This window comes from Salvia miltiorrhiza, chromosome 4 (genome assembly GCF_028751815.1).
Source record: "Salvia miltiorrhiza cultivar Shanhuang (shh) chromosome 4, IMPLAD_Smil_shh, whole genome shotgun sequence".
NCBI classification, from domain to species: domain Eukaryota; kingdom Viridiplantae; phylum Streptophyta; class Magnoliopsida; order Lamiales; family Lamiaceae; genus Salvia; species Salvia miltiorrhiza.
In genome coordinates, this window is record NC_080390.1 from 4,712,041 (window position 1) to 4,739,818 (window position 27,778).

At 36.4% G+C, this 27,778-nt stretch overlaps 1 protein-coding gene and 1 long non-coding RNA gene across 2 annotated transcripts; one reads left to right on the plus strand and one right to left on the minus strand.

Annotated features, from left to right (window-relative positions):
- Positions 1–533: 533 nt before the first annotated feature.
- On the minus strand, positions 534–27,103 carry LOC131022332 (phenylacetaldehyde reductase-like). The gene is made up of 6 exons (XM_057951788.1): positions 26,957–27,103; positions 23,193–23,362; positions 7,310–7,501; positions 6,865–7,027; positions 6,290–6,473; positions 534–869 (listed from the first exon to the last, which is right to left on the minus strand). The coding sequence occupies exons 1-6, from the start codon at positions 27,072–27,074 to the stop codon at positions 737–739; spliced, it is 960 nt and encodes a 319-aa protein (XP_057807771.1). The 5' UTR covers positions 27,075–27,103; the 3' UTR covers positions 534–736.
- LOC131022333 (uncharacterized) lies at positions 2,448–5,341 on the plus strand. The gene is made up of 3 exons (XR_009101236.1): positions 2,448–2,576; positions 4,432–4,498; positions 5,102–5,341. It is a non-coding gene; the product is annotated as an uncharacterized LOC131022333 (long non-coding RNA).
- Positions 27,104–27,778: the final 675 nt, after the last annotated feature.

Sequence of the window (27,778 nt, forward strand, 5' to 3'; positions counted from 1 at the left end):
AACATAATTGGTGTATTCCCCCCCCATACACCGGTATATACTTGTCCTGGGACCAACATTAACAATTATAATCATAATGTCATCATCTTGCTTACACACTGTCATAAGAAATTTTTTGAAACGATAAATAATTGGCCCAAAGTGAATCCTTAAAATTATTGCTCATATGTACCAAATAGTGTGACCCAATTTGATTGAGTGTAGTTTACAAGGATAATTCGATCAGTAATGAATAATTCGATCGTCGATAATTATATTATCCTCAAAAGTAGTTGATCGATTTTTTTAGTGATTATCATATACGTTGTATTCAATATCTTTTGGGAAATTATCGAATCGGTGGAAATCCGACAATCAGATTATCCTTTAACATGCATGTCTAACTAGATTTTGGAGGATAATCCAATCGACATACATTAATTGGGTTTAGCACACATGTATGATTGGATTATCCTCCAAACTGCTTATTTGATTTTAGTAATTCACTTGTGACGTGAAAATACATTAATTGGGACAAACTCATTGTGATACGAATATGCATTAGAATCCATATTTTAATGACATATTTGCAATTGCATGTATTAGTATTTATAATTACAACTACATCATTAAATATAGTTTGTAATTTTGACCTGTAAAATAGCATAACACAAATTTTATTTAAATATCAATTATGATCTATTTGGTTCGACTTTAGGTAATGACTTATATTCCACATAATCAATTATTACATCTATCAGAAATTGAGGAAGTTCTTCTCCTTCAAGCTTTCAACAATATCCTTGAGGCTCACCTCCACGGGCATAAAACTCACTCCCAAACTTGCTGCTTTCTTCTTCGATACTTCGCCTATTGGATTCTCCTCCACGCTGCATTTTTGGAATTACAATTACATTTAACATATTTGTTCAATTTATAGCATTCATATGACTCTAGGAGCACAGTGAAATTAACTAATATGACTGCCCCAGAAATACATGTGAACTAGCTATCCGACCACCCAAACAACATTGCTTCTTAATTGTATGCAATTTACACATGAGTTTGGTTATCTTAACAAGACTTTTAAATGGACTATATATAATATCATGAGTTATACAAATTTTTCTCGAAATTCAGTGACATTTTAGTTCTTTATCCTAATCTCAAATATATAATATACATTAATTTTATGAGTCGTTTATTTTGTATGATTGATAAGATGCATGATAGAATATTTTTATTTTTAAGATTAGGATTTCTCTAATCTCACTCTTTTATTATGAGTAACTAAGTTTATATACCTGATATGGGCTAAGTTGTTGGATATGGGGGTAATAATCCGTGAGGTCTAAATTGGACTTAATAACTGTGCAAGCATGTTTCTGAAGCATTAGGCCTGAATCAAAAATAACTTAACAATACTCGGAATATTATTAGGCTGATAACGTCTGGGCAAAATTAAGTTACAAACAGTACGCAGGCAAAAGTGTGGAGATCATCCGTATAGTGTGGCTAATATGGGTCGTGGTAGTATGCCTTTGGGCATGCCTGTGACCATTTAGGTCTGCTATTCAACAATACGTTCTCGGCATACCGGCATAACACAAATTTTGTTGCGGGGAATCTACCAGTGCAGAGGGAGGAAAGTACACCACTTCCACCCAATACAAAGGGCACAGATGAGGGCTGGATGAGCTTGTGTTCTTGACATCACAGAAAAAGCCTGCCGTGTAATACCCGGGCTTTTGATGACGTGTTAATTGCTTGAGTTTGAGTAATTAGGGTTTAGATCCCTTGTTTGATTTACTTTGTAAAGAGATGAGGAGTTATATGAAGTTTTCTTGTTATTTTTTTTAAGATGTTGAGATGTTCTTTCGATGATGTGAGAATGATGTGGGATTTTATATCCGTATTTGAGTTTGAGTATTTGAATAATTCGAGATAATTATTTGAATGAGAACGATGAACTCGGAAGTGAGATCTGAGTCCGTTAAGACGTTTTTCAAAATTTTGACTTTTTGACGATGAATAGTAAAATACTGCTATTTCGTCTTTTTGTCGACTTTCAAAATCTTACGTGCACGTCGTCGAGAAATATTCTTAGTTTTTCGATACGAGTCCAATAATGAAAGTTTTTATTTTTGGACGACGAGTGAATAGTAAATCGGGATTTCTCGATAAACGAAATGAGCTCGTTTATCAGAATTTCGAGAACGAGCTTGTGTTTTCTATATTTATATAGAATTACGAGTGCAATGAAAGTGAGTAGAGGTTGAGAGGGCGAGTAACAAAGAGTATGGATTGTTAGTTGTTAAAATGAGACGAGACGAGATATTTAACGACTAACGGGTTAATATCTTAAATATCTAACCTACCCTACCCCTAACCACCCCCAAACCTCCCAAAGCCCCTTTCCCTATTAAAGTGTTGGCTGCTACAACCAAACACTCTAAACTCACGCACAACACACAAACTCACACACACAACACCCAAAACACACACTATATTCAACGTTAATACCATTTAAGCTTTTGACCTCCGATTTGAGCACCGAGACGAGCGCCGATCATCTTTTCGATCACGTATCTAAGTAGGTAAGATCTCTACCTACGTTTTGATGGTTTTCTTTTCGATTTTCGTCGACGTCGAAAAACGTCGATTCTCGACTTTATTTTGAAACGACGTCGGATCGTCGTGAAATTTTAGTATGTTGTTCTTGGGTAGATGTTGAGCATGTTTAATGAAGGGAGTAAGAACGGAACGAACCGTAGCTATGAAACCCATGAGGGCAGCCCCGTTTTTCACATATTAGCTTGTCTTTCGATTTTTGTTTGATCGTTTTGACTTGATATTTGTGCTTAAGGGTATGCTAGAATCGATATATATTAAATTCGTATTTTTCCAAGCACGAAAATTGTATAAGTTTTTAGAGTATGATTATTTAAATTCGTGAAGTTTGGGACGTTGCATAATGAATATTATTGCGTATATGTGTTCTACGATATCACATGAGCATGCTAATTGATTTACAATTTATGGATGATAATTGTTGAACGAAATTAAAACTGGAATTCTGTCAAAATTTTACAGCAGTTTCAAGCTTATGTTTCGATGAGTTTTCATTGCTTGATGGCTCTGAAATTTTAGTATGTTTATCTATGATATGTGTATTTCGTCGCTGCAAAATTTCATGTCTTTTGGATGATGTTTGGTATTTTAAAGATATTTTGAAACAATCCTTGACAGAATCTGTCAACTGTTGGTAGACTTCACAAAAACGTTTATATCTATTAATCCATGAAGGATTTTGCATCACCGTTTTTTTTAAACGAAACTAGACTTCAATACTTTTCTAAAAACATACGATTTCGATTTTTATGACCTCTGAAACAGAGCAGTTTATTATTTCAAAAATGCCCTGTTCTGCTGTCATATTTTTCCAACAGTAAATGTGTATGAGTTTCATTGTTTATTTGGCAGATCATATGAACGTTTTCTCTTGTGAAATTTTAACCAAATCTTCAAGGATACCTTTAGTTTTGGCTGATTAAATTTGATGGAATTTTATTAAGGTTTGCCTTGGTTTCTAATGGCCTAAACAAAATTGGCAGAAACTGTCAATCTTTGACAGCCTGCACTAAAAGAGCAATATCTCCAAAAACCTTTAACCTTTTTGGTTAACTACCATTTTTAGAGTGAACTACACTTCATGGAGTTTTTGAGATCAATTGGTATGAGAGTTTATGATGATTGAGTTGGTTGTTATGAATTTTTTAAAGATGACACAAAAACAGCAAAACTTTCTAGAAAACAACTTGATTATATTTGTTTTGATGGATGATACGATATGACTAAATGGTGTGAGTTGTGAGAGTTATGATTAACGCACATAAATGTTGGTATCTGACACTCGAACAATTGGTGTCGAGTATAAATGATAGTTTACTGATAAAGAGTTTTGATGATTTTGAATTGTTTGGTTTGCGTTGAAAAGATGTCAAGATGTTAAGTTTTGAGTCGAGAGACGAGTTCACGTAGTGAGATTCACGCGTTGAAATCTCGTGGCTGACATTATATATGAATAGGTCATGTCGAAATTTTTAGTGAAATTAGAATTTGAGCATAGTCAATTCTTGTTGACCTGTGACTCAAATACATACCTAATGGAAAATTTAACTTTCTAATTGGTTAATTAGACGAGATGAGAGCGAATAGATCTGCTAAGAAAGTGGACTTTTCGATGTGTTAAATATTTCTTTTAATTGAAGCGCTGCTAATTATAACATAAGGATGTTATAATTAATGAGTAATGACGAGAGATAATAATTGTTATATTGATTAACAATCAAGAGAGATGAACATTAGAGATACTAATGTTTCATAAAAGAGATTAGATTATTAATCGAGGTTTCTTTTATAACTTCTCACCAATTCTTCATAACGATGAAGGTCCTTTTGGGAAGTAACGACTTGAGGGAGAGAGTGACGTTACTCATTGATACAGAGACACAACGAGGTGGGCATTACTTTTACTATACGTATATAGAGATCCCCTGCGTGTCGTAGGCCTCTTATACGAATGAATGCATGAGATGATTTAACTGTTAATTTCAGTTTTATATATCTATCAAACGAGTTTAATGCTACCTTTGAACAAGTTATTTCGTTACAAATCTTTGAACTGAAAAATATTACAACTGTTGTCTTGCCATAAAATGTTTAAATTTTAGTATGATATCTATCTGCTTTGGCTTTGCCAATGATGCAATCGAATTCGGGTCCTGAGCAGTTGATAGCTATCCTGCCAGGGCTAGTGTACACCAGTGACCGTGAGTCATCTAGCGGGTTGGCCGGTCAAGTGACCGTGAGAGGTGGCCACCTCTCCGGCACACAGTTTCAGATATGATAGATTACAAAAGAACTTAGTCTGATCAGACGAACTTTAAGAATCACAAATGAACTTAGTAAGCTTGGGCCTTTTTAGCGAAAAAATCCCTTGCTGTACTGTTTATGATGGCATGACAATTTACAGTTTTGAAGCATGTATTTTTATACCTAGGCATACGTGCCCACTGAGTGCTTTTGTACTCAGCCCTGCATATGTTTTCTAAATGTGCAGGTTGAGCTGATGTGATGATGGTGCTGCAATGAGCAGAGTCTCCAGGGTTGTTAATAAATAGTTAACCTGTCTAGAATATGTCTTCATACATATGTCTAGCTACTTTCCGCTGCAAGATGTTGTTGATGTTATAGTATGTTATGTCATACTTTGAGTCTTAAGAGAATGGTTTCATACGATGTATAACTTGATTAATGATATTAATTAAGTTTTATGCTGTCTTTCATAGACTGTTTTCAATTGAGTATTAATGAATAAAAATGACGAGTTTTATTAAGATGAGTAAGTTTTACGGCTATAAATGACGCCCCTTTTCTTCCCCTTCTTCTTTAACCCCATCCCTAGTCGTGGATCACTCGGCCTAACTATCCATAGTTAGGGCGGGCTGTGACATGCCGCCACTGATGCCCACTAAAACACCCTTGCCTCTCCCCCGAGCCGATGTCGCTGCCGACCCAACCTTCTTCAAAGAATCCCACAGCAAAGCCACCTTCGACGCCCACTAAAACACCCTTCTCCCTCCCTCCCCCACACTGATGCCCCCTACCCCACCGCCGGTGCCCCTTCCCCCCCAACCACCCACACTGAAACACCCCCCACGGCCCAAAATATCAATATCAATATAAAAAAAAAAAACTCAACACCGTCTAAGAAATAAATTCTTGAAAAAAAAAATACTCATATCCCTCTTCTTTCTTGAAAATCCAAATGACCCAAAACAAAAAAAAATCCAAAAAACCCAGAAATTCTTGTTGTCGTCCAACAAGTTCTAGTGTTCTTGAAAACACAGAACACCAATATATATATAAAGAAGGCGAGATTCTAATCAAGGTAACTTTGAGAAATATAAATGTTATCTGCACTCAGATAAGTTATCTGAGGGGAGTGGAGAAATTAAAATTCAAATAGTAACAGTGAAACAAGGTCGGGCCTTGTTTTACTCATGGTCTGCCTTTATTAATAATATGGGATACCAAACAAACGCCTACATAAGATCAAATTACTTAGATATCTTACCTTATCACCCCTATCAAAATACAACCTAAGTAAAAAAAGGATTAATCTTATTATTTTTATCAATCAATGTTAATCCTCAAAAGTAAACGTTCACTAGTAGTTGTCATGGATATAGTATATTATACCTTAATTCTAGAACAATAAGAAAAAAAGAAAAGAAAAGTTGAATACCTTGTTGGGGCATCGACGTTGGAGGGATAGAGTTTATGCAAGAGCTGTCGAAGTTGAAGGTGAGTCAATGATTCTCCAACCAGAAGGTACCTGCCACAAGCTGAAGATTTCTCGAAGCCCATAATATGTGCATGAGCCACATCTCTAACATCCACGCACTGATAAAAGGGAAATCTAGGTTTTCCTGATCAATACCAAAATTTGGTCATACATATAAATAAATATTATAAGGGTACATTTATTTTGATGGAGAATGAGAGAACACATATATTTTTCACCATTTTACATGTTTAATATGATAGAAAATTTTCTCCTAGAAAGTTGAATATTTTCTCGGGCAATTCCTTTTCACTCATTTTCTTTCCAATGATAATATTATTTTAAGGTAGTGGTGTGACAATATTTTCCAACATTTTTCAATATTTTCATCTTTAATAAACATATCATAAAAATGGAGGAAAAGATAATATTTTCTCAACTTTTCTCACCCATCATTTTCCAATGAAAATTTTACAACCAAAATAAATGCACCCTAAGAATATAAAGATGAACATCAATTTTCAAATTGTATGTACCTTTAATAACGTCCAAAACAAACTGAGATGAAATATTGAGAGTTGGCTGAAGGAGAGGGCCTAACACAATCCCAGGATTCATTACTACCAAATCAATGCCATTTTCATTTGCAAATTTCCAGGCCGCTTGCTCTGCCAATGTCTTTGAAAGCATGTACCACTCCTACATCCATGCTAACTTTCTTCACTACAAAATGCTCATAATTTTCCACCTTAAAAGTATTTAATTTTTCCTTTCAAAAAACCAATTTATTCGATAATTGGTTTATTAGAATAATTTACACAGATCTAAACTCCAACAGCATCACTAGGAAAAAAACTGAGCTTCACTAAAAAAATGCATATATAAATAGTTCAAAGTCGTCTCCACAACTTATTCACTTTACACATATGCATTTTTAAAGCTCAATCAAATCTTGGTTAAAAAACAGAATTGAAATAGGACCTTATTTTTCTCGTAGAAAGCAGGATCAGAATGCCAGGTTTCATCGACAACAACACCGGGGCCAATATATTTTTCGTTGTAGACGATTGTGACTATAGAGGATGTCAACACAACCCGTCTAACGGATTTTGTTTCGTGGCATGATTTCAACACGTTCAGAGTTCCCTTCACGGCCACATCAATTAGGTCTGCCTGTAATTTATTGAATTCAAATCACACTTTGAATTTCTGATAACACTCACTTTTCTATGGGTTTTAATATTCTTAAGATGTCAATTTTATAGGGAATTGAGTGTTTGATAATTGCTTCGTGCTTGAATTGCTTTATCTTGTGAAATATGATATTTACTCGTACTTTGGTAAAATTTACAGAAATATTGAAGCTGAATTACAAAACTTGGCATGAATGAAAGTTATAGATCATCTTGATACGAGTTTGTGGACGTAAACGAATTGCAAATCAAATTCAAACAAGAGTGTAACAACCCGCTCTTTTATTATATTTAAATCCAGTAATACGATAATTATTATTTCATCTTTCAGTAAATCAGGCCCAGTAATTATTAATGATTTAAATTCAGCTTATGACACTGAATTATTTTCTAATTGAAGCATGGTTATTATTTTATTTCTAAGCCAGTTAGCTTTGCGTAAATAAAACCGCGATAAAAAATTATTGGATAAACCAATAATTATTCATTTCAGATTCATAAATGACTTAGCTAAGTCATGTTATTTATTAATCACAATAGAATTATTTTTCTATTTTTATTATTATTTCTTGAGTCGTGAATTTATTCCGGCTTATGAAGAATTAAATCTACGGATTTAATTTAGAATTATTTTAGCTAAGCACGGAAGCATGATATCGAGTAATTTTATAAACACGCGATATTAACAAAACCCGGGAGTTGTTTTTATTTAAAAACGCAATACAATATTACAGATATAGAAATTCCAAGACAAGAATTATTGCTTCTGTTTATACTTCACTTTACAAACCCCTATTTTTCTATCTATCTACCAACATTAAAAAAAAAAAAATGGAATAGTGTATGTGTGTGAAGAAAATCTGCAGATATCCTTTAAGCATGCTCAAGCATGCTCAGCCACCTATTGACAATTGTTTTTGACTCCAGCTCCAGCAGCATATCTGCAAAATTTTCACACCCGAACACCTTCATTGGTTTCAGTTTGCAGCAAGCTAAATCTCAAGTATTCAACAGACAAATCTAATTTGTCAGCAGCAAATATAATCTCATTGAATTCTTCAACCACGCCTAAACTTAGCCGCACTATTCACCATATTTTTCACACTAGCAGCTTCAGTATTTACTCCCTATAAAAGGCATCCTCACTTACCTAAAATCCTTAGCAGCTGCAAAGAATTTTAGACGAAACAAGATCACCATATATAACTCAGCAACAACAACCAACAAACAAAACTTTCAAGGTATTCACTATCTCATTTGCACGCTTCGGTTTAATTAGGAATACAGAATGGTAGAGAACCTACATATGCATAAATGGACATAGCAAATATAGCAAACCATTCGTTTCTGTGATACATAATGAGCTATGATAGGTTGTAAAAATAAGAATACAGAAAATTAAGTTTTCATTCCAAAAATCAAGTCTTTATACAAAGTTGAATTTTCTGAAAATTATTCAAATTTACGAACCTATCGTGAGTGATAAAACGAGAGAGAAAGGATGGTGGATTGTCGGAGCTCTGCGACTCACGGCGACGGCGACACCAGGAGAGGCGGCTGCCGGATTCTTGCTGCCAACGGCAGCGGCTGACGGCGGCGCTCCTCCAGCGAGCTGCTGGCCGTCGATCGCAGGCAAACCAGCGGCGACTCCCGGCGAAGCAGCAGCGGACTCCAGCGGCTCACTCCAGCGGCTCCCAGTCGACGGTTTCAGGCGAGAAGCTCGCCTCGGTGCTCCACGAGCAGTCAGCGGCAGCAGCTCCACGCGGCGGCCTCGCTGGCGACCGGAACGGCCAGGACGCAGGGAGGAGATGGCCGGATTTCGGAGCTCTGCAACTCCAGGCCGCGACTCCGGGAACAGCAGCAGACGGCGGCTTATCGCCGCTGCTTCCCGGCGAAGCTTCCGCAGCGGCGGAGCTTTGTGAGAGAGAGAGAGAGAGGCGGCTGGATCGAGCGAGAGAGAGAGATGTTGGGTAGTGTCCGATTCTTGAGAATTTAGAGAGATGATGAATAGTGTGTGAGTGTGTTGTGAGAAAGAGAAAGAGAGAGATGCAGCGTTTTTTTTTGTTGTTTTAGGAGATAGGTTCTGTTTTAATAATTGAGAGAGAGAGAAGGTTAAGCTTTAAAAAAAAAAAGGGGAGAACCGAATTATTATGAGAGAAAAACATTTCACTTTAATAAAGATAGAGAGATAGGCGTGATTTGTGATAGAAAATAGAGAGGGACCGAGATTGAGGGAGAGGGATCGAGATGATGAATTTTGTTGGGCCAATCCTTGGCTAAATCTTATTTTTATTGTTTTGGGCTTTCTTTTGGGCTCCCATTATTTATTTAATAGGCTTCAATTTTATATAAATGGGCTTCTATTATTGGTTAATAATGGGTTTCGAATTTTATATTACTTGGACTCCTACAATTTAATTGATTAAGTCCAATGAAATTTATTTATTTAACCCAATAAGAATTTTTATTTTAGGCCTCTTCATTAATCCTAATTATTTTAATTAGTGATTAATATTAAAATTTACTAATTATGTTAAGGGTGATGATGGGCTCACTTATTGGGCTTCATGATTTTATTATCTTGGGCCTCATTTGTTGGGCTCTAGAATTTAATTGATGTTGGGCCTAATATTATTAATGCACTGGGCTTCGAATTTGTTCATTTGGGCTCGAATTAAATTCCTTTTGAGCCTAGTTTATTTTATTGGGCCGGAGATTAATTCAATTGGGCTTTGCTTATTTTATTTCCATTGGGCTAATACATATATTGTTTGGACTCTTTTATAAATGGGCTCTTATTATTTATTTTTGATTGGGCTTCTATTAATTATTAATAATGAATTTATTATTTTTATTAATTGAACTCCTACTATTTTAATTGATTAAGTTCAATGAAATTTATTAGTTAAGCCCAATGAGATTTATTAATTTAGGCCATTATTTAATCCTAATTATTTTAATTAGTGATAAATTTTTAAGACTTACTAATCATTAATTAGTAAGTAAATTAGATTATTTTAAGATGAGTAGATTATTGAAGATTAATAATCCGTCCTCATAAGACGAGCTTTATTTCCTTAAATAGGATTAACATCTCATAATTTAATTAAAGGAATATGAGTCATGCATAATCATTTCACGCATCCTCATTTATTGAGATTTTTCGAGAATTAGAATCTTATTTTATTTTCTCGGATTAAAGGTCAAGCACCAGAGTTAGAGCTAAATCGTGAGTCTGCTATTCAGGTAGGCTTTCTACGTATAAACTAAAATTATATATTAGAATTGTTAAGACTTTATGCTTATGAATTTAAATGATATTGTCAATGCCTAAATGCTTTATGTTTTATTATTAATTGCCTATCTGATGTTAATCGAATTCGGATTCTGGATGGGACCGCAAATCCCTTCGGAATTAGTGTACACCTTGTGATCGTGAGTCATCTAGCGGGTTGGCCGATCATAGTGTCCGTAGAGGGAGGCCTCCCTCTCGGCACGAGTTACTGATATGGTGATTAATGATATAAAATACCTGCGCGGGTTATTGATGAAAGAAATGATATTATGTTTGGTAAATACGAGTCTTTAAAGGAAAACCCTCGTATCTTACTACTATTGAAAGGCTTGACAATAAAATATTATGCATGTATGTAAATTTCGGCAAGTGTCCACTAAGTACTTTTGTACTTAGCCCTGCATGTATTTTTAAATGTGCAGGTTGAGCGGTGATTGAGGATGTAGTGTGCAAGCGGAGCTTTGTCAAACTAGGATGATTACCTCAGAGTAGAGTATATGTCTTCATACATATACTCAAATTGTTATTCCGCTGCGAACACTGATTATGTTAAGATATTATGTCAAACAATATGTATTATTTAATAATGTACTAAAACTATTGAGTACCCCGTTTTAGAATAATATTATGTACGGTCCCCTTGTGGCCTTCATTGATATCTAGATATTTCGATTGATTTCCTTATACAAGTCGAGTCATCAAGAAACCGAATATGCCCCTTTCTTACTCCCGCTCCTAAATTCCCTCCCTTAGTCGCGGTTTCCCCGAATTTGCTATCCTTAGCAAGTGCGGTCGTGACAGAATGGTATCAGAGCATTTCTTTTGCTCTGAGTACTAGTCATTCCTTCTAAGTTGAGTCTAGATTAAGTAAGTAAATACACTTTGAACTAGTTGACAAAAGCTTGACACTACATCTCGTCACGCTCAACGGAGGTTATGGTAAGTACTTTCAAGTTTTAATTAAGTTAATTTCTTGAAATGTATGAAGCATGAATAAGTATGACTATGGTATGAATCACAAGAACTTAGAACTGTTAAGTTATATAGGCTCACTCTCACGACGGAACATAGAAGAGAACTTAGGGAGATGCCTTAACTTTTTCTTCATGTTACGATGACATCGACAATAATGGTCGAAATAGAGAAAGAAGAATTACACGAAGGGTCGCATGATGAAACCACGAGCATGAAGATTGAGCAGCGTAACGAACACCAATAGTACGTTGATGGCATGGGCATAGCTTAAATATTCGAGTGTTTTTCTACGATGAGATCTCGAATTAGCCTGGCCTTTTGAACTTATTTTGTTGAAACTTTTAGTGCTCGTTGCTAGATTTAAGAAAATATCATCATCACATAACAAGCCCTAAGTTCGGGAAACAACGACACTAGAACTATATGATAGTCGAATTGGTAATCTGTGATTAAGTATTAAGAACCTGTATGGCTTGTGTAAATGCTAGATTTAGATGATGAGGTATTTTTGCACGTTATGGTTATTGAACCGAACTTGTTTTCCGATTTTAGATATTTAGAACCTTATCGCCTTAAGTTACTTGTCGTGTGCTACTTTTGACGATAGAACTTCCTTTGTTAGATGGCGAGGACTGTTTTCACCCGACGACGACCACTGCCCCCATGGGCTAGTCCAGAGGAGGTCGAGCGGTCCTACCGCACCTATGCTCCATGTCACGGGGATAACCTCGGACAGTTCCTCGCAGGTTTTCACAGACACTGGGTCAAGGCGAGTGCACATGGAGTATCAGGGTATGACGGTATCCAGAGGTTGATCTTACTGTTACCTTCCGAGTGGCAGGGATGGGCTAGGCAGATCTCTGCCCACTACATCTTTCGCCGAGAAGATTACCACGACCTCATGGGAGACTTCCCTAGCTTTATTGCGGAGCTTCAGATCTGTTTCACCTTGTGGGGCCGCGCCCCTCTAGGGCCCTACATCCTTCCGGGAGACTATGTACAAGTGGGGACGCCTTTGCCAGCGGAGACACCCGCTACTGCCCCTGAGTCTCCGATGGCCTTGCCACGAGATTCTCCACCACGTGCCTCAGTTCTAGGGCGCCGTGGTAGGCACGATGACGAGGCAGGCCCTTCTCGTCCACGGGCTCGCAGGGATTTCCCATCGCCTCCTGACTCATCAGCCCGGGCTGCTACTCCTCCACCACCAATGATACCTACGGCAGAAGCAAGGCTTTCGACTGCCATGGCCAACGCTGACAGGGTCATGTCCAACCTGAGGGAGTTCATAGATAGGGGCAAAGCCCCTATACAGGAGGATGATGGTACAGTACCGTATGGTACAATGAGGAGTACTCATCCCGAGCCCGTGCCAACTCCAGCTCCGATCAAGCCTCGTGCCACGGCCAGGATCAGCACCAGAGACGATCCGATCCGTGAGATTGCGGACGATATCTTCCGCTCAGCCCAGATCATGCAGGAGACAGGCGAGGGCCAGGGAGAGACTCCGTTGCCCAGCTGGGAGCCGGGCGAGGATGAGGAGGAAGACCCCGAGGAGGATCCAGAAGAGGACCCCCTGGCGTCACCGAGGAACAGTCGTACCGCGACTCAGAGTTCACAGATTTGATAGTTTTTTAGCTTGTGGATGTACTCCGGAAACGATAATTTGTTCCAATGACTATGTTTTTATTTATGTTGTTTCTAGCTAAGCATTAGTACGGAAATGTTGGTCTCTAGGACGTTCCGTGAATTAAAAAAACCCTTTTATGATTGCTTAACTAGTAAGCCGATACATCATAGGGAGTACTAGATAGACTTTACTTACATTTTGGGTTGACGATGTAAAAGCCCTCGATGAGGCAATATTCCATGATATATATATGACCCTAGCATGGGTTTTCTACGACGATCTCGTGTATGTTTTATGTTTCTCTACGGGTTTTATTCTTCACGAGTCAGTTAAGAATGTAGTAACTTTGAGTAATGTGACTTGTGTATGCAACGGTTCCTGTTAATATCTTAGTTTTGGAGTTATGATAAGTTAAATTTAACAAACAGTTCTTTATTAATTGCCTTAGAGATTCCTGTATAGAATGTATTAAAAAGGGTGTTTGTAATTTGCAGAATGCCGCCTAAACGAGGTCGCCCCCCTAGGAGAAACGTTAACAATGATGGAAATCGCGATGAAATACCTGAAGGGCGGCGAAACGACAGGGAACCTACCCCACCCCCTCCACCCCCTGCTAGAAGGACTGAAGAACTGTTTCTTCGACAGAATCCGCCCACATTCACTGGGACAGGCGACCCAGCCGAGGCCGAAGCTTGGATACGCGCCTTAGAGCGTATCTTCACTTTCCTACACTGCACAGAAGAGGAGCGACTCTCGTGTATGTCTTTCCAACTAGCCGGATCGGCTGACTTTTGGTGGGAAGCCCACCGAAAGACTCTGACTCCCGAACAATGGGCAGCATACACTTGGGAAGACTTTAAGACGGGATTATATGATAAGTATATTCCCAAAAGCTACAGAAAGAAGAAGGAGGCTGAGTTCTATAGCCTGAAACAAGGGAAGAAGACGGTGACAGAGTATGACAGAGAGTTCTGCGATCTATCGCGTTATGCTCCACAACAGGTGGATACTGATGAGAAAATGGCGGAGAAATTTTGTGCCGGTCTGAGGCACGAGATTCGGATGACTCTAGCTAGTCATGGTGGACTCTCATACACTGAGTCTTTGAACAGGGCACTGGACATCGAAGCTGCGATGCCAGTAGAAAGGTTGGCTCCACCACAGACCTCAGCGCCAGCCAACCCACCTGCACGCCCTCAGAACTTTAAAGGGAAGCGCAACTGGAACGACCATAGAGGAAATGAAAACCAGACTAACAAGAGGCCATGGCAAGGAAATGCGCCGTTGGGACAATATCAGCAACAAGGACAAGGGAAGCAACAGGGTCCTGCCCCAGCTGGAGGCAGCCAAAGACAAAATGAAGTTCCCCTTTGTCCAAAATGCCACAAACCACATCGTGGTGTCTGTAAGGCTGGAACTGACAGTTGCTACACGTGTGGCCAGAAGGGCCACTACTCCTCACAATGCCCCAACAAACAGCAGGGCGCGGCAATCAGGGCCACTTATGCCCAGCCCCTGCAAGCAGTTCAAGGGCAACACCAGCCCCGCCAACAACAGCCATACCAGCAACAATACCAATACCAGCCCCGCCAACAACAGCCATACCAGCAGCAATACCAACACAAGCACCAACAGCGCCAACAGCAACAGAGGCGGCAGCAACCATTGCCGCAGCAGGCGAGAGCCTTTGCTCTCACCCAAAACCAGCCCGAGAAAAACCAAGGAAACCTGGCAGGTATGGGCAAGCTTAAAGGTTTTTCCATAATGATTCTGTTCGATACTGGTGCCTCGCATTCTTTTATATCTGCCCCTTGCGTAGATACCTTAGAAATCGAATCAGAACGAGCTAAGTGTGCCTTAAGAATCACTACACCCTCAGGAGGAAGATCTACCACCACACATGTTTGCTCGAACGTAGAATTTGAAATAGGAGAACTTAAGATGGTAGCGAACAATCTTAATATTCTGCTTATGTGGGATGTAGATATAATCTTAGGAATGGACTGGCTAGCTGAGAATCACGCCACCATCCTTTGTAGTGAACGAAAAATTTCTATTCGACCACCTGGAAAGGAACCGACGGAATTTCACGGCATAGGTATGAAGAAAAGAGTACCAGTGATATCCGCATTACAAGCCAGAAAAGAGATGATGAAGGAAGGAAGCACAGCTTATCTCGTCTACCTAAACGGGGAAGCTAGTGAAGACAAGAAGGTGGAAGATGTGGCAATAGTACGAGACTTTCCAGAAGTTTTTCCTGAAATATTGCCAGGACTACCTCCAGACAGACAACTAGATTTCACCATTGATCTAGAACCTGGATCTGCCCCAGTATCAAAGGCACCGTACAGGATGGCCCCAAAGGAACTACAAGAATTAAAGGTGCAACTACAGGAACTCTTGGACTTGGGTTTCATCAGACCCAGTGTCTCGCCTTGGGGAGCGCCTGTACTCTTTGTCAAGAAGAAAGATGGAACCATGAGAATGTGCATTGATTATCGAGAGTTGAACAAACTGACGCTTAAAAACAAATACCCTCTTCCAAGGATAGATGATTTGTTCGATCAACTCAAAGGTGCCAGTGTATTCTCAAAAATAGATTTAAGGTCTGGTTATCATCAACTGAAGATCAGACCAGAGGATATATCTAAGACCGCTTTCCGCACAAGATATGGTCACTATGAATTCATTGTCATGCCATTTGGTCTAACCAATGCACCGGCAGTATTCATGGACCTCATGAATCGAGTTTTCCATCCATACTTAGACAAATTTGTCTTAGTGTTTATAGATGATATCCTCATCTATTCTAAGAATGACCAAGAGCATGAAAATCATTTGAGAATCATCCTGGAGACATTAAAGACGGAGAAGTTGTTCGCCAAATTCAGCAAGTGCGAATTTTGGTTGAAAGAAGTAATGTTTCTAGGGCACATCGTATCAGCAGATGGAATCAAGGTGGACCCCCGCTAAGGTGCAAGCAGTGCGCGAGTGGAAATCACCAACCACACCTAATGAAATCCGGAGTTTCTTAGGTTTGGCGGGATACTACCGGAGATTCATCGAAGGATTCTCTAAAATAGCGAGACCAATGACGCAATTACTTCGCAAAGGAATCAAGTATAAGTGGAACGAAGAGTGTGAAGCCAGCTTCCAAGAGCTGAAGAAGAAATTGACAACTGCACCAGTGCTAGCAGTTCCAGCAGCCGATAAAGAATACGTGATCTTCACGGACGCATCCAAAAATGGGCTAGGTTGTGTGTTGATGCAAGAAGGAAAGGTCATTGCCTACGCCTCGCGACAACTAAGGCCACATGAATTGAACTACCCCACTCATGATCTGGAACTAGCAGCAATTGTGCATGCTCTGAAAATTTGGAGACACCATCTATACGGAGTTAGATGTGAAATCTTCACTGATCACAAAAGCCTTAAGTATTTTTTCGAGCAGAAAGACTTGAACATGAGACAGAGAAGATGGCTCGAGCTCGTGAAGGATTACGATTGCGGTATCAACTACCACCCGGGAAAAGCTAATGTAGTAGCTGATGCTTTAAGTCGTAAAACTCAATCCGAGTTAGGACTTCTTCTCACTCAAGAGAACACGCTTGTAAGGGATTTTGACAAATTGAAGATAGAAGTGGTTCAGCCACCGGCAACGACAAGAGCAATTATTGCAACTCTAGTAGCCGTCCCAGACCTCAGAGAAAGGATCGTCAGTGCCCAGAGAGCGGATGAAAGCTTGGAAAAAGTTCGTCTCAAGATCCGAACAGGCACGCCAGGAGGCTACCAAGAGGCAACGGATAACGCAGTTCTTTTTGAAGGAAGATTGTGTGTTCCCCATAACGAGGAACTCAGAAACGAGATCATGAGTGAAGCTCATGACACGCCCTATACCGCTCATCCCGGAAGTACCAAAATGTACCAAGATCTAAAACAGAAGTTTTGGTGGGACGGGATGAAACGAGATATAGCCTCGTTTGTAGAGCGTTGCCTTGCATGCCAGCAAGTGAAAGCTTTACATCAACGACCATATGGGAAATTACAGCCATTGGAAATTCCAGAATGGAAGTGGGAGCACATAGCGATGGATTTCGTGACGGGTTTACCCAAGACAAATAGAGGCAACACAGCTATTTGGGTAATAGTAGACCGTCTCACGAAGAGCGCTCATTTTATACCGATTCCAATTACCCATGGATCGGAGAAACTAGCCCAACTGTACATTCGTGAGATTGTACGGCTACATGGAATACCAATATCCATTACTTCAGATAGAGATTCAAAATTTACTTCTAGATTTTGGATCAGTTTGCAGAAAGAGTTGGGAACGAGATTAAACTTTAGCACCGCCTTTCACCCTCAAACAGATGGACAATCAGAAAGGACAATTCAGACCCTTGAAGATATGTTGAGGACAGTGGTGCTAGACCGAGGAGGAAGTTGGGAATCAGTGCTGCCGTTAATCGAATTCGCCTACAACAATAGTTACCAGGCAACCATTGATATGGCACCTTATGAGGCGCTGTATGGAAGGAAGTGTAGATCACCACTTTACTGGGATGAAGTAGGTGAAAGAAAGATCCTTGGGCCAGATGCAGTAAGCGAGATGATTGAGACCATCCGCCAGATTAGAGCAAGAATTAAAGAGGCCCAGGACAGACAGAAGTCTTATGCTGATACCCGACGAACTGAATTACAATTTCAGATTGGAGACAAGGTTTTCCTTAAAATATCACCCTCGAAAGGGATCGTTAGATTCGGTGTTAAGGGTAAGTTGAGACCCCGTTTTGTAGGACCTTATGAGATCCTAGAAAGAATAGGTCCCGTAGCGTATAGGTTGGCACTGCCACCTAGCTTTGGAAACGTCCACAATGTGTTCCACGTGTCACAGCTGAGACGATACGTGTTTGACCCCAAACACGTGATTCACCAAGATGAGATGATTCTTAACCCAGATTTGACGTACGAAGAAAAACCTGAAGCCATTTTGGACCGAAAGGTGCAAGAGTTGAGGAATAAATCGATCGCGTCAGTCAAAATACTATGGAGACACCATGGACCGGAAGAAGCAACGTGGGAACTTGAGGACCAGATGAAAGAAAAATACCCAGAACTTTTCACATAGGTATGCAAATTTCGGGACGAAATTTTTGTTAAGAGGGGTAGTATGTAACAACCCGCTCTTTTATTATATTTAAATCCAGTAATACGATAATTATTATTTCATCTTTCAGTAAATCAGGCCCAGTAATTATTAATGATTTAAATTCAGCTTATGACACTGAATTATTTTCTAATTGAAGCATGGTTATTATTTTATTTCTAAGCCAGTTAGCTTTGCGTAAATAAAACCGCGATAAAAAATTATTGGATAAACCAATAATTATTCATTTCAGATTCATAAATGACTTAGCTAAGTCATGTTATTTATTAATCACAATAGAATTATTTTTCTATTTTTATTATTATTTCTTGAGTCGTGAATTTATTCCGGCTTATGAAGAATTAAATCTACGGATTTAATTTAGAATTATTTTAGCTAAGCACGGAAGCATGATATCGAGTAATTTTATAAACACGCGATATTAACAAAACCCGGGAGTTGTTTTTATTTAAAAACGCAATACAATATTACAGATATAGAAATTCCAAGACAAGAATTATTGCTTCTGTTTATACTTCACTTTACAAACCCCTATTTTTCTATCTATCTACCAACATTAAAAAAAAAAAAATGGAATAGTGTATGTGTGTGAAGAAAATCTGCAGATATCCTTTAAGCATGCTCAAGCATGCTCAGCCACCTATTGACAATTTTTTTTGACTCCAGCTCCAGCAGCATATCTGCAAAATTTTCACACCCGAACACCTTCATTGGTTTCAGTTTGCAGCAAGCTAAATCTCAAGTATTCAACAGACAAATCTAATTTGTCAGCAGCAAATATAATCTCATTGAATTCTTCAACCACGCCTAAACTTAGCCGCACTATTCACCATATTTTTCACACTAGCAGCTTCAGTATTTACTCCCTATAAAAGGCATCCTCACTTACCTAAAATCCTTAGCAGCTGCAAAGAATTTTAGACGAAACAAGATCACCATATATAACTCAGCAACAACAACCAACAAACAAAACTTTCAAGGTATTCACTATCTCATTTGCACGCTTCGGTTTAATTAGGAATACAGAATGGTAGAGAACCTACATATGCATAAATGGACATAGCAAATATAGCAAACCATTCGTTTCTGTGATACATAATGAGCTATGATAGGTTGTAAAAATAAGAATACAGAAAATTAAGTTTTCATTCCAAAAATCAAGTCTTTATACAAAGTTGAATTTTCTGAAAATTATTCAAATTTACGAACCTATCGTGAGTGATAAAACGAGAGAGAAAGGATGGTGGATTGTCGGAGCTCTGCGACTCACGGCGACGGCGACACCAGGAGAGGCGGCTGCCGGATTCTTGCTGCCAACGGCAGCGGCTGACGGCGGCGCTCCTCCAGCGAGCTGCTGGCCGTCGATCGCAGGCAAACCAGCGGCGACTCCCGGCGAAGCAGCAGCGGACTCCAGCGGCTCACTCCAGCGGCTCCCAGTCGACGGTTTCAGGCGAGAAGCTCGCCTCGGTGCTCCACGAGCAGTCAGCGGCAGCAGCTCCACGCGGCGGCCTCGCTGGCGACCGGAACGGCCAGGACGCAGGGAGGAGATGGCCGGATTTCGGAGCTCTGCAACTCCAGGCCGCGACTCCGGGAACAGCAGCAGACGGCGGCTTATCGCCGCTGCTTCCCGGCGAAGCTTCCGCAGCGGCGGAGCTTTGTGAGAGAGAGAGAGAGAGGCGGCTGGATCGAGCGAGAGAGAGAGATGTTGGGTAGTGTCCGATTCTTGAGAATTTAGAGAGATGATGAATAGTGTGTGAGTGTGTTGTGAGAAAGAGAAAGAGAGAGATGCAGCGTTTTTTTTGTTGTTTTAGGAGATAGGTTCTGTTTTAATAATTGAGAGAGAGAGAAGGTTAAGCTTTAAAAAAAAAAAGGGGAGAACCGAATTATTATGAGAGAAAAACATTTCACTTTAATAAAGATAGAGAGATAGGCGTGATTTGTGATAGAAAATAGAGAGGGACCGAGATTGAGGGAGAGGGATCGAGATGATGAATTTTGTTGGGCCAATCCTTGGCTAAATCTTATTTTTATTGTTTTGGGCTTTCTTTTGGGCTCCCATTATTTATTTAATAGGCTTCAATTTTATATAAATGGGCTTCTATTATTGGTTAATAATGGGTTTCGAATTTTATATTACTTGGACTCCTACAATTTAATTGATTAAGTCCAATGAAATTTATTTATTTAACCCAATAAGAATTTTTATTTTAGGCCTCTTCATTAATCCTAATTATTTTAATTAGTGATTAATATTAAAATTTACTAATTATGTTAAGGGTGATGATGGGCTCACTTATTGGGCTTCATGATTTTATTATCTTGGGCCTCATTTGTTGGGCTCTAGAATTTAATTGATGTTGGGCCTAATATTATTAATGCACTGGGCTTCGAATTTGTTCATTTGGGCTCGAATTAAATTCCTTTTGAGCCTAGTTTATTTTATTGGGCCGGAGATTAATTCAATTGGGCTTTGCTTATTTTATTTCCATTGGGCTAATACATATATTGTTTGGACTCTTTTATAAATGGGCTCTTATTATTTATTTTTGATTGGGCTTCTATTAATTATTAATAATGAATTTATTATTTTTATTAATTGAACTCCTACTATTTTAATTGATTAAGTTCAATGAAATTTATTAGTTAAGCCCAATGAGATTTATTAATTTAGGCCATTATTTAATCCTAATTATTTTAATTAGTGATAAATTTTTAAGACTTACTAATCATTAATTAGTAAGTAAATTAGATTATTTTAAGATGAGTAGATTATTGAAGATTAATAATCCGTCCTCATAAGACGAGCTTTATTTCCTTAAATAGGATTAACATCTCATAATTTAATTAAAGGAATATGAGTCATGCATAATCATTTCACGCATCCTCATTTATTGAGATTTTTCGAGAATTAGAATCTTATTTTATTTTCTCGGATTAAAGGTCAAGCACCAGAGTTAGAGCTAAATCGTGAGTCTGCTATTCAGGTAGGCTTTCTACGTATAAACTAAAATTATATATTAGAATTGTTAAGACTTTATGCTTATGAATTTAAATGATATTGTCAATGCCTAAATGCTTTATGTTTTATTATTAATTGCCTATCTGATGTTAATCGAATTCGGATTCTGGATGGGACCGCAAATCCCTTCGGAATTAGTGTACACCTTGTGATCGTGAGTCATCTAGCGGGTTGGCCGATCATAGTGTCCGTAGAGGGAGGCCTCCCTCTCGGCACGAGTTACTGATATGGTGATTAATGATATAAAATACCTGCGCGGGTTATTGATGAAAGAAATGATATTATGTTTGGTAAATACGAGTCTTTAAAGGAAAACCCTCGTATCTTACTACTATTGAAAGGCTTGACAATAAAATATTATGCATGTATGTAAATTTCGGCAAGTGTCCACTAAGTACTTTTGTACTTAGCCCTGCATGTATTTTTAAATGTGCAGGTTGAGCGGTGATTGAGGATGTAGTGTGCAAGCGGAGCTTTGTCAAACTAGGATGATTACCTCAGAGTAGAGTATATGTCTTCATACATATACTCAAATTGTTATTCCGCTGCGAACACTGATTATGTTAAGATATTATGTCAAACAATATGTATTATTTAATAATGTACTAAAACTATTGAGTACCCCGTTTTAGAATAATATTATGTACGGTCCCCTTGTGGCCTTCATTGATATCTAGATATTTCGATTGATTTCCTTATACAAGTCGAGTCATCAAGAAACCGAATATGCCCCTTTCTTACTCCCGCTCCTAAATTCCCTCCCTTAGTCGCGGTTTCCCCGAATTTGCTATCCTTAGCAAGTGCGGTCGTGACAAAGAGAGATATGACAGAAACAAAAACGTTGCATAAAGCATCAGGTTCCATGCGATCACGCCTGCAGCCGCGGGCCTAACCACTACCATTCTTCACCAAGATAGAGAGTTCCTGCAGCCGCTGCCCGTGATCATGGGAAAAAGACAAGAAACCTTCAAAAGTGGGTTCCAGACATGTTTTTATCTACTATTTCGAGTTTTGTCCTGTATTTTTCTCATGTGCCTATATATATGTGCTTTTGTTGCCTATTAGACACCTATCTTCACACACCTTTCATATTTTTAGTTGTTAGCTTTAGAATTTATGACTATCATAGTTTTGGTTGTTTAGATTTATTTTCTGCAATATTGAAGATTCAAATTGTTCATTCTGAATTCTTAATAGGTTTTATCAGTTTTATTTTATCCAATTGCTTTTCTTTTAATTTTGTCTTCAATTTATTTCAATTATGCCTAATTAGTTTTCTTTTCTGATTCTAAGATTAATTTGCATAGTTGTTGAATTTATGTGACTTATTTATTAATATTATATTGCTTCCAGTTTCAGATTTACAATTTATGATACTTATTACTTGTGGATTCAATTGCATGTTTAGTTATTTAGTTTGAGACCTAACAAAGATAATTGTTTAGCCGATTCAGGAATGTGTGATCTGATTTTAACCTTGAGACCGAGTTGAGATAGATGGATCATAGAGAAAAAGCAAAGCAACCGACAGATGGCGCACACATATTCCATAAATTAAACAAATAGTGATAAGTATGTTTGAATTAACCTGCGGGTTTGTGGTGACAAAGATAGCAGGAGATGCTGTGTGAAAGACGCCGACGCAACCATGAATTACAGAATCAAATGAACCTTCATCGGTTAAATCGGCTTCCAATAACTCTAACCTTTCCTCGGCTCCTTCCAATGCCTTCAAATGCTCTGTTTTTCTCGGATCTCCTGTTTTGTACTATCCAAAATTATGCAAAGGAGATTGGAATATTTCTTAATTACAATCTTTTTCAAACTTATATTTATGAAAAAATTGATCACACTTTCTAAAACATATCAACGTTAGGGACATAAATTTTACCGGCTCTGACACTTAGGTGAGAAAAATTCTATGTAACTTTACATAGAATTTTTCTCACCTAAGTGTCAGAGCCGGTAAAATTTATGTCCCTAACGTTGATATGTTTTAGAAAGTGTGATCAATTTTTTCATAAATATAAGTTTGAAAAAGATTGTAATTAAGAAATATTCCGATCTCATGTGAATTCACATGAGATCGGTCAAGCCGATTCATCATTTCAGGGTCAAATTTTGAATAAGAGATATTTTTTAGAATATCGTGAAAGTTGAGAGTTTTTGAAAAATAAATATACATTGAGAGTATTTTTCAAAAGGGTCAATTGCCCCTAAATACACCACCTTTCCTTGAATTCTACAATTGCACATCACCTTTAAAATCTGCCCCTAAATACACCACCTTTCCTTGAATTCTACAATTGCACATCACCTTTAAATCCGCCCCAAAATACACCACCTTTATATTTTTTTTCTGTTTTTGCACATGACTAAAAAATCCTCAAGAAATAAATTAAAGTGTTAATTTATAAATTTAAATATCTTTTTAGAAGTAGAAATATAATAAAATAAAATTCTTTATTTATTTTTATAAAGAATTTTATTTTATTATATTTCCGCTGCTAAAAAGATATTTAAATTTATATTTAACACTTTAATTAGATTAGGGTGTTACCACTTTAAATGACGTGGCTTTCAGATTGGCAAAACTGTGTCATTTTGAATATTATGATCGTATGTATTACCATTTTATTAACGTGGATAATAATTGCATGTTCCCACACTAAGTATACTATGTATGCTTATCCCATATTTAATATTTCAGGTAAATGACATTGGAGGCGCGTGGAGAGTCGAATGAGCGCGTCGAACCTCTTTAAAAAAAATTTAAAAATGTTTCTTTCAAACTCATTATATTATTCATGTGGTACTTTTGATTATTGTAACTCTAAATTTCAAATTATATCGAATTCGTGTGAAATTTATTAAAATAAAGTTTCATTTTATTTTCTTAATGTCATGACTTGTTTATTTTTTTAATTCAAGTTCTTTCTAAAAATTTATTAGAGAATTTATTTCTTTACAAAAATACTATATATATATATATATATACACACACACAATTTTAAACTTTATAAAGAATTTTATTTTATTATATTTCCGCTGCTAAAAAGATATTTAAATTTATAAATTAACACTTTAATTTATTTCTTGGGGATTTTTTAGTCATGTACAAAAATAGAAAAAATATAAAGGTGATGTATTTTGGGGCGAATTTAAAGGTGATGTGCAATTGTAGAATTCAAGGAAAGGTGGTGTATTTAAGGGCGGATTTTAAAGGTGATGTGCAATTGCAGAATTCAAGGAAAGATGGTGTATTTAGGGGCAATTAACCCTTTTCAAAATATCACGAAAGTTCGAAACACAAACTTATTAGTCTATTAAAATAAATTAGTACGTCTCCCCGTGCGATGCACGGTGAAAATAAAAAATAAATAACATATTTTAATGAATAAATATTAATATTAAACATAATTAAGATATAAGCAAATGCAAAATTAATATATCTTAAAAATAAAATAAAATAATACACATCAATTACTCAATAAAAAATTGAATTCGAAAACGTAAATTTTCAACTTTGTATAAAGTGTAATGATAATTCTAGTTATTAAATAACTAACCATAATGAAAATTAACACTACAGAATTATTATAGAGTATCATTCACTTTCATAATAGATAAATTAATATTTTCATGCACAAGAATAAATGAAAAGTCACATTTTTTATATATATAACTAATTATTCATTTAAAAAGTTATATTAAAATTAATACAAATAAATTAGTTTTAAAAAATAGTTATAAAATGAATCAATATATTTTTCTTCGCCTTTATTACATTTTAAACTATTATAATTTAAAAAAATATATGTAAAACACAAAGCATGATATCCACTTATTTTGCCTTTAAAACACACAAAAAAAAGGAAATAAAATTAGTATAGTGGGAAAAAATTAACATGTCATTAAGGAGAAAAAAAACATTAAAAGAGTAAAGTAGACAGAGAAAAAAAATGTTTTAAAACTTTAAATTACCATAACGTATTCATTCTAATTATTTTAATTTATGATTTTTAAAATTAAAGAATCTAAAATGGATCAATATAATTTATTTCTACTTAATTGCAGTATTCCTATTTCAATATGCTTGTACTTAAATAAAAATTTAATACAATATATAACAAATATTTTAATTCATTATGTACATTATAACCCACAATAATTATTTAATCTCACCCAAAATTAATTTATTAATTAGTATAGCCCAGTAACCCCAGAATTTCTCACCCTTACTTTATTGACTGGATTTTTTTTAACAAATTAATATATCTTAATTAAAAGAAATTACATTCTCATTCTTGTATTATTATAAATTACTTGTTTCTTAATATTCATATCCAGACTTTAAAGCCTATTGAAAGGGGACGAAAGACATATAATTTCTAAGATCAAATTTTTCTTCATCCAACCTAAATATTTAGGTCAAATATCACATCAAAATGAGTATTTTATCTTATTCACAACTAAATATCAATATGCTATTATATTAAAAAAAATATTCTCTAGAATATTAGTACTTTCTTACTAACACCAATTTTATTCTCTAGAATATTACTTTCTTACTAACACCAATTTTGGTGTATATTTAGGTATAATGAATCAAAGTAATAAATCTAGCATTGTCTATGACATTTAATAACGGTTGGAACAAATTGTATGTCTTCTATTTTACTTTGAATAATGAAAAATAATATTATGAATACAAGTACGATGATCACAACAACAACAACAACAACAACAACAACAACAATAACAATAATAATAATAATAATAATAATAATAATAATAATAATAATAATAATAATAATAATAATAATAATAATAATTTAAATTAAGATAAAAGTAAAATATTACCTTTAATAAAATAATATACTATTATTTATGAAAAGTGATCGATGTATAGATTGGCCATAAAATTTTAGGATAGAGTTATATAAAAATAAAAATAAAAATAAAACTATCTATTATTTATATATAATTGGAATTTGGATCCATGGGTCGGATTTGAGTCTCAAAACTCTTGCTACAGATCCATCAATCTCAGGAATAATCAAGATTCGATTAAGATCCACCGATATTGGGTCCATTTTTTGTAAAGTCCAAACTCAAGAAAAAATATCTAAAGACTAAATCCCTGGATCTGAATCAGGTCCAAATCCACTGTCATATATCCCTACATGTATATATACCATACACAAGTACTCTATATAACTGAAAACTGAATTAACGTGTGTATATGCATAAAGCAACATACCATATCTAGAGAAACATATGGTTCTTTCTTTTCCTATGGGAATATTATTTATATATATATAGAGAGAGAGAAAGAGAGAGAGGACTGACTGAGGTTGCGAACGGTGGCTTTAACAGTGTAACCTCGGTGGAGCAGAAGTTTAACCAGCCATGATGCCACGTATCCAGATGCTCCTGTCACGCACACCTTCTCTCCTTCTCTACTCATCTTCTCTCTCCCTCTCTCTGCTCTTGTTTTAGTTTGAACACAAACTAGTATTTTGCCCGTGCGATGCACGGGTATTATATTTTTTTAGATATTATAATTTTTATTTTTTTCTTTAAAAAAATTATTATATTTTTTATTTTATATTAGTATTAAATTATATATTATATAAAAATAATGTGATTGTGATGAGTTAATATTATTTTTTGAAGTGGTATAAATTTAGGAATATATCTTTGTAAGTGACATGAAATCACCAATCATATACTATATCAATAGTTTGAAGTGAAATTGTCTAAAAAAAAGTTTAAAGTGAAGTTAACTAAACGATGAGTTGCGATCATATTTATTAAGCTTCACTATTATGTACACATCATTTATTTTATACACTTATTTTAAAATTTAATAATAATTATGCAAACAATAATTTATTATTGAAATCCATAAAATTAAACATATTTTGTTGTTGATTTTATCATAGCCATTAAAAATAATGTATTTACAATTTTTTCAATGAACACATGATCTGCTTTTATATCACGCTCAAATACAAACCCGCTTCCTGATTCAAACCTTGTAAATGACACTATTCAGTTATACAAATGACACTGTCTGTAATTGACTCTATTCGGTTATACAAATGACACCACGTATAATTGACATTATAATATTGTAAATGACACTTCCTGTGATTGACATCATAAATT

Coding starts and splice junctions, on each gene's coding strand:
- LOC131022332 (XM_057951788.1), bottom strand. CDS start 27,074: ATGAGTAGAGAAGGAGAGAAGGTGTGCGTGACAGGAGCATCTGGATAC. Junction 7,502..23,192: donor TTGTCACCACAAACCCGCAG/GTTAATTCAAAC, acceptor AATAAATTACAG/GCAGACCTAATTGATGTGGC. Junction 6,474..6,864: donor TGTTTTGGACGTTATTAAAG/GTACATACAATT, acceptor GGTATTGATCAG/GAAAACCTAGATTTCCCTTT.